Below are 8,173 nucleotides of genomic sequence, written 5' to 3' on the forward strand. Positions count from 1 at the left end.
TTCAAATTAAAGTTACAAGCCTCACATGAGTGACTTACTAAGGTAGTAGTGCCATTCTCCTGCCCCGTTATTATTTCATTTTCCTGTCCTGACTAGGAATAATCTGTTTAGCAAGTGACAAACTCAGTGAGTCATTTACTTACTTACTGAACAATACCGAAGGGTTCTTTGGCTTCACCTCAAGGCATTCATAAATCTTCTCACAGACCTGCGTGGTAGGCAGCCAACTGACGACCTGCATGGCAGCCCCTAGCTGACAAGCCCTAAATGCATTCGTGTCATTTAACTAATAAAAGTTAAATGCTTTGTAGACCTGGTCTACAAAGTGAGTCCAGGACAGCCAAGGCTACACAGAGAAACCCTGTCTTGAAAAAAACCAAAAAACCAAAAAAAAAAAAAAGTTAAATGCTTGTAACAAAACTCATGGGCTCTACCCAGTCAGGAAAAACACAAAACAAAACAAAAATCAAACAGAATTCACATTGTGACTACAAATGTGAATATAATTGTACCCAAGTCCCCAACTATCCCAAAAGCGCATGCATACCAAAAAAAAAAAAAAAAAAAAAGCAGTGCTACAAGTTACAAATACAAAAAAACAAAAACAAAAACCACAAAAGACAAAACAACAACAGTTAACATGAGAGTTTTCTACAGTAAAATTTCAATGTCTAAGATACTTCGCCTCAGCTGGGTGTGCTGGCATACACACCCTGGAGGCGGAGGCAGGTGGATCCCGGTGAATTCCACACCAGCCTGGTCTACAAAGTGAGTCTAGGACTGCCGAGGCTACACAGAGAAACCCTGTCTCAGGAAACCAAAGGGGGAGGGGAGTGGACTTCACCTTCTTTCTAAAATTTCCAAGTTTTATAAACAACACATCAAGTTATAGCTGCATTCCAGGTGTTATAAATGAAAAATAGTCTCATATTAAATATTTACATAAACCTTATATCAAAACTTAAATTTTTTTTTTTTTTGAGAAAGGATTTCTCTGTGTAGCCCCAGCTATCCTGGAACTCACTCTGCACACCAAGCTGACCTTCAACTCACGATAGCTGCCTATCTCTGCCTCCCAACTAAAGGCATGTGCCATATTCTGGCTAAAACTTTAAGTTCTTTTTTTTTCTAATTAAAAAAAAAAATTCAATCTGCATTGGTGTATGGGTGTCAGATCACCTAGAACTATAGTTACAGACGGTTGTGAGCTGCCACGTGGGTGCTGAGAACTGAACCCGGGTCCTCTGGAAGAGCAGACAGGATTCTTAACCACTGAGCCATCTCTTCAGCCGTAAAACTTTAAATTCTTAAATAAGTAAAACCCAAGTAAGATTAGCAAATTGTCCCTAAATCTTAGTACCAAAGTCGGGCAAAATTAAAATAAGGTTCACCAAGTAAATAGCAAAGCGGTCACAGATACACCTGGGCTCAGCACTAACCACGTGAGACTTCCAATTATATTTTATAAGAATCACTTGTCAATAACATGCAGCATAATACTGTAAATTTTACCAAGCAATTACAACAAATTTTTGGTGGAACACACCAAGATGAATATGGCAAGAAAGGTGCTAACTGGAAAATGTTATAATCATTTAAGAGCTGATTAGAAAAAATAATAAATAAATAAAATATATTTCCTTTTTTTTTTTTTTGGAGACAGGGTTTCTCTGTGTAGCCCTGGCTGCCCTGGACTCACTTTGTAGACCAGTCTAGCCTTGAACTCCCATCAATACACCTGCCTCTGCCTCCAGAGTGCTGGGATTAAAGGCGTGCGCCACCATGCCCGGCCTCTTGAGTGCTGGGATTGAAGGTACGTGCCACCACCACTCATCTTAAAATATTTTTTTCCTTTTTTGGAGGGAGGGGTGTTCAAGACGGGGTTTCTCTGTGTAGCCTTGGCTGTCCTGGACTTGCTTTGTAGACCAGGTAGCCTTGAACTCACGGTGATCCACCTGCCTGTGCCTCCCAAGTGCTAGGATTAAAGGCATGTGCCACCACCACAGGCCAAAATATAATTTTTAAATATAATAAATGTAATAATTTTAGAAACTGACAGCAGGCACTTGAATTTTTAAAAATTAAACACCACGGGGCTGGAGAGATGGCTTGGCAGTTGAGAGCACTTGCTGCTCTTCCTAAGGACCCAGGTTCAATTCCCAGCACCCACGCGGCAGCTCACAACTGTCTGTAACTCCTGCTCTAAGGGATTTGACACCCTCACACAGACAGACATGCATGCTGACAAAATATCAATGCACAAAAAATACAAATAAATGGATCATTTAAAAATAAAAATACTAGGGGGCTGGGGAGATGGCTCAGAGGTTAAGCGCACTCGCTGCTTTTCCAAAGGTCCTGAGTTCAATTCCCAGCGACCACATGGTGGCTCACAACCATCTGTAATGAGATCTGGTGCCCTCTGTACATGCAGACAGAACACTGTATACATAAATAAATAAATCTTTTTTAAATATAAAAATATTAAATGCCAGTATTAAATTATCAACAGTATATTAAGTTTGAACCTGAAATTCTTTTTGTAGATAATCTACAGTTGAATGGATGTATATTTGATATATTTAACCTAACTTTTCTCAGATTACAATGTCTCTATACTTAATAACTATATTTGCACCAAAAAGAACATAGAAGGACTGTTAGAACGGTCTGCTCTTAGCGTCTGTAATGGGACATAGCTACGGCAAATGAGTCTGTGCATTCAATTAAGTGTGTAACTACGGGGGAATATAAGCAAGTGTGAAACTTGTAAAGAGAGCTAACAGCAGCAAGGACAGCCTTACGATACGTCCAATGAAAAAGCAGCTCACATTCAATATGTATGTATGTATATATATGGATGGTCAACTTGTAACTTAGAAAGGATATTGAAAAAGGCAGGGATGCTTATAATCCCAGAACTGGAATGCTGAGGCAGGAGGATTGCCCTGAGCCACATAGACACAGATGCCACCTAAATAAACAAAACAAAAAACAAAACCCACCCAAACAAAATAAACCCACCGAAATACAATGCCTCTTCTGCTTTATCAGAAACCGTGGAGCTAAATCTGATATAGGAAAGAGGTAGCTCACCAAGTCACTTCATTTCCCTATCTTATGGTTAACCAATAGAATTATTGTTAAGAGTTTGGCATCTGGTTTGCCAATTAAATTCTTTTAGAGGTGAGTGTATAAGCCCAGGATAATACATATCCTCTATCTGCAATACGCCACTACCGAAAATTCTGTCAAGGTTGGTAGTACCCAATGTTTAAGCATCCTATTTCTTTGCAAGCCATGCAAATCTTCACATGGCTTTATTTTCCAAAACAAATGCTTCCACTCTTTCTCAGTAACCTAGCTACAGCCTTACGAAAGCCAAGCTGGAGAGTGACATATGGAGGAAAAACAACTTTAGCTAAGGACAGAGCTCCAAACAGCTTCTAATAAGAACTCAGGGCCCAAGCTGACCCAAGAACAATGTAAACACCGAAAACAATCTTGAAGGCAATGGTTAAAGAGTAGCTACACGTACAAGTCATGCATGACATACGAGTAATGTATGTAGCTACATGTACAAGTCATATATGACATAATCCCAAGAGAGAAATGACAACACGAAACAAAATACAATTAAACTTTGTAAAAAGAATCCAGGCATTTCATTAATTATGGTGATTAAGATGAATGCAGAGTTTACAGAAACACACACACACACACACACCCCTCACCAGTCAGATATACCATTCAGCACGGAACACAGATTTTTAATCTATACATTTAATAAATACTAAACATATCTTTAAAGGATACAAATAAAAACATACAAAATACTAAGTGTTTTGAGTTGATTAACACAAGGCCCTAATGTGTATTAGCTCGACCTCTCAGTATCTGAAAGAAAAATAATCAAGCGACTATCATCTAAGCATTAAATTCTTATTCTCACTCCATTACTAAGTCAAGAGTTTGAGAAGTTTGTTGTTGTTGTTGTTATTGTTTGTTTTTAAATCCTTTTCTTTAAAAAGGCACACACACACACACACACACACACACACACACCTGGTATTTTCTAGAGTTCCTATGGACCTCAGTAACTGCCAGGCCCTGTGAGCTTCAGCGTCAAGTCTGAAGTCAATCTAAGGCAGCCAATAGGAAGTACACCTGTGCAACTCCCCTGTTTCCTATTTCAGAATGCTGAGAGCTACACAGACTAACTAGTGCACGTGAAGCAACACAAAACTCAAATTATTAAGAAGCCACATTACCAAAATAAATAAGTAAATAAATAAAACAAAGGCTATCTTGTAATATCACCACTACCAACATTAGAAATATTAAGATCATTATTTTAATTTTAAATAACGAACAACACTATAGGTAATCAAACAAAAATAAAGGATGAATTCAAAATAAAGTACAATATGAAAGTACCTATAGAAGAAAATCTAGGAGAGAAAAACCCAAAAGTCACTGAATACATTATCTAGACTAAATCATATACCAACAAAGTAAGAAATTTACTTTCTTGAGTAAGCAGTCAAAATAAAAGGGAAGAAAAAAAGACAATTCCAACCATAGTACCTTGTTTCACATAATCCCCATTTTTCTAAAGATACTGAATATTTTTAAGTTTCTCAGAAATTCAACAACAATAAGAATCCAAAAAGTAAGCCAGGTCAGCCAAGGCATCTGCATTATATTATCTATGTAAACATATTTCATTGACAATTCACTGAGTAACAGTTCCAAGCAGTAAGTTTCCTTTTTAAGAAAAAGCGAAATAAAATAAAAATCACTAAACCCAGAATTTGTAGAGAGTTAAGGAGTTTCCTAAGAACGAAGAAAAAAAAATCCTCCCACAGGTTACAAAGTTTCATTAAGTATCTCGAGTCTTACTAAGCACCATCTTTCTGGCCCTCAGTGGCTATCGCACAAGCAGTCAATAACAATGTCACAAAAGAATGTTTACAAGATAGGACATGGGTGTCACCTGTAATGACTTTGTATGAATAATGTAAATGACCGCATTTGAATATGAGGAAAACTTCAGCCTCTTAGCATCTCGCTTTACTGGCAGTAAATGTTTCTGACTTAAATTAACAAGGGGTTGGAAACTGTTTAGAGCACACATTTTGTTGTTAAGTCCCTCGTTGCAAAAACTGTGGAAAAGTCACCACTACTCACCGCAAGTAATACTGTTTTAAAGCAAAGGCAGCGTTAGAACAACTTCTGGGAAAGTTGAACTCTTCAACAATTTCTCCCCACTGATTCTTCTCAGAAACCTGTTAAAAACACAGGCACACTTGTCTGAAAGTGCCCAAGCCAAGGAAAACCTACCCTAACTTGGGAGCTAAACGCCCATCTGCAGAGCTCTCCAGACACCTAAAGATCAGTAGGGTGTCTGGGGTCGACCCGCAAGAGTTCCTAAGCCAGGGCTGCTCCAAACACTGTGTTTTCACCGGAGAGCCCTGCATTTAGCCGCACTTGTTTTGTTTTTTTGGGGGGGTGTTGGTGGGTTTGTTTTGTTTTTGAAGCCCGGACAATAACCAATCGCAAGTCCCTCTGTCGCCCCCTTTTAAATCTCTACGCGGTCGGTTTACACTAAAGAGAAGGAAAAAAAAAGTTCAAAAGGATCAATACTGCTCCGGACAGCGACGTCCGCGGGCTCTGGGGGGGGCGCCGGGGCCGGGGCCGCCTCGGATCCCTCTCCCAGATCTATCCATCTCCATAGGCCCTTCTTTGAGGCCTACAGCTTCTGCCTAGCCTTGAAGCCTAAGATGGCTATTTGCAGACAGGTCCTGCTTTCTTTTGTTAGCTGTAGAAAGCCAGGGCGAGCGGGCCGAGGCTGCGCCCCCGGCCGCCGGGATCATTTCGCAGCCGATTATCGATGTTAAACCTGCCCGCGCTAATTTTGAGTTGCACGAAAACTGCTCAGAGTCTGTGTGTGTCTCTGTGTCTCCGCCTGTGCTAGAGCGGCAGCCGCGGCGGCGGCGGCGGCGGCGGCGCTGACTCGCGGGCAGGCGGGCGGGCGGGCAGGCGGCGCGGGGCGGGCGCGGGGCTCGGCGGGCGGGCACCCCACTCGCCCGCGCTCCCCGCCGCGCCGCTCAGACCCCGCGGGGACGGCCGGACACCGGGCAGGGCGCTCCCCGCCGCCGGGCCGCACCGCCCGCCCAGCCCCGCGCCCGCCGCGCGCACGCGAGCCACCAGGCCGAAAACAGCCCCGCCGCGGGCCGCCTCCGAGCCACCGGCTGCGAGCGCCGAGAACGCCGTGTGCCCCGCCGACCGTGCCCCCCCCACCCCACCCCCGCCACCTCGGCCCCGGGCGCCCGCTCCCGGGCCGGAGCACACTTTTCGAAGCAGGCCAGCGAGAGGGAAATACAAATTAAAAACTTCCACTCACCTTCGCGAATCCGCCTAAAGTAGTGACTCTGGTGTAGAGCCCGTGAAGATCCAGCTCCTTCCCACCCACCGCAGGGATCTTCTTAAACGGCGACCTGCGGGCGACAGAAAGCCCCGCACTTGTCACCGGGACCCCCGCGCCCGCCGCGGGCCCCGTTCGCCCCGGCTCGCCGCCCCCTCCCGGTCCTGCTCTCACCCTCTGCTGTGGTGGAACTGCCGCAGCTCGTCCAGGAAAGCCAGTCCCTTCCTCCGCTCGTCCGGAGGCGCCTTCCCCGTCGAGTTTGCCATTATTTTGCCAAAGGAGGTCTCCCGAAAACCCGGATCGCGCTTCAGACGCGGCCCCCGCTCCCCGCGCTCCCTACCAGCGCCCGGAGCCCATTCCTCGGCCGGCGGTGGCGGGGCTCAGTCATGGGCCGGCGGTGGTGGTGGCGGCGGCGGCGGCGGCAGCGGCGGCGGCGGCGGCGGCGGCGCAGGGAGGGAGGAGGGAGGGGGAGGAGGCGAGGAGGAGGGGAAGGAGGGAGCGGGAGGCCAGGGGGAGCGCAGGGCCGGAGGGAGGGGAATTTCTAAAAAAGTTTAAAGGAACGGGAGCGAAACTAGAGGGGCTTGGCGACGGGCGGGCGGCCGGCCGGGCGGGCGCGGAGCCGCGGGGCGAACGCGGCCCCCACCCTGCCTCGCCGCCTCCCGCGGCCCGGCCTCTGCCCGCCTCTCAGCGCCGCCGGCCCTGGCGGCTCGGCCCGGGGACGCGATTCAACATGGTGCTGCGGCCGGGGACGCGCGAGCCGGCCGGGGGCCGGGCGAGCGGAGGCGAGGGGCCGGGGCGGCCGCAGGCCTGGGAGTTTCGGCGGTGGCGGCGGCGGCGGTGGTGCGGCGGGGCCGGGGCAGGCGGGGCCGCGTGGGGAGGGGGAGGTCTGTGTGGTGGCTTGTGGAGGAGATCGGGGTGACAGCGTGGATCCGGGCCGCGGCTCCGCGGGGCCCTCGCACACATTCACGCGCGGCAGCGGTGGTGGCAGCAGCGGCGGCGGCCCGGGCGTCCCCGGGCACGGGCTCCGGCGGCAGCCGAGCCGCTGCGCGCCGCCCGCCGGCCTGCCTGCCCGCCCGCCAGCCTTCCCTCTCAGCCGCCGCCGCCGCCGCCGCCGCCGCTGCCGCCACGGCCCGGGACTCCGCCAGCGCCGCACAGCGCCCCCCGAGGGCCGGCCGCGGCACTGCGCCTGGCTCCACACGGTCGCGGCGGCTCCTCGCGGGGAACAATAGACTCGGCTCGCCCGGCTTAGGGTTCATCTGCAATGTGCAGCACATTTCGCACGCACACAAAAGCGGGCGGAAAAAGAGGGGGGGGGGGTGCGGCGGCGCGGGGAAACGGCCACTACCGGTTGTTCCGGGGTTAGGGGCGGAGGCGACGTTCGAGTCCCCGCCGTGGCTCCCGCCACCCCGAGGCTCGCGCGGCGCAGCCCTCCCCGGCCGCCCCGGGAGGAGTCGGCTGGCAGCCTGCGGAGAGGTTAGGGCTTGGAGCAGCCGGCCTCCCGGCTGTGTGCTACAATGCCGGGGCCCTGCGAGCACGTTTTCCATGCCGGGGCCGTAAACTCACTTTGACAAACTGTACGTGGAATACGGGGTGAACTGCCTGCCCTACTTTTTGTGGCGATAGAGTCGGGCTCTTCACCGGTCTTGCCTTTTTGGTCGGTTTAGTGCACCGGGCCGGGAGTTATGCAAACAGTAATTGCGCCGGTTAGGAAACAGCCTCTGGAACTTTGAGGATAACGTTTGTGGT

At 48.9% G+C, this 8,173-nt stretch overlaps 1 protein-coding gene across 1 annotated transcript in view; it reads right to left on the reverse strand.

Moving 5' to 3' along the window:
• The window catches only part of ARID2 (AT-rich interaction domain 2), a 128,866-nt gene extending 121,998 nt beyond the window's left edge, over window positions 1-6,868 (reverse strand). The window contains exons 1-3 of the mRNA XM_084748937.1: window positions 6,602-6,868; window positions 6,407-6,500; window positions 5,191-5,288 (exon numbers count right to left, since the gene is read on the reverse strand). Coding sequence (XP_084605063.1) covers window positions 5,191-5,288; window positions 6,407-6,500; window positions 6,602-6,693 — 284 coding nt within the window. The 5' untranslated portion in view covers window positions 6,694-6,868. The remainder of the gene's footprint in view (window positions 1-5,190; window positions 5,289-6,406; window positions 6,501-6,601) is intronic.
• Window positions 6,869-8,173: the final 1,305 nt, after the last annotated feature.

Source organism: Acomys minous, assembly GCF_964271855.1.
Source record: "Acomys minous genome assembly, chromosome: 12".
NCBI classification, from domain to species: Eukaryota; Metazoa; Chordata; class Mammalia; order Rodentia; family Muridae; genus Acomys; species Acomys minous.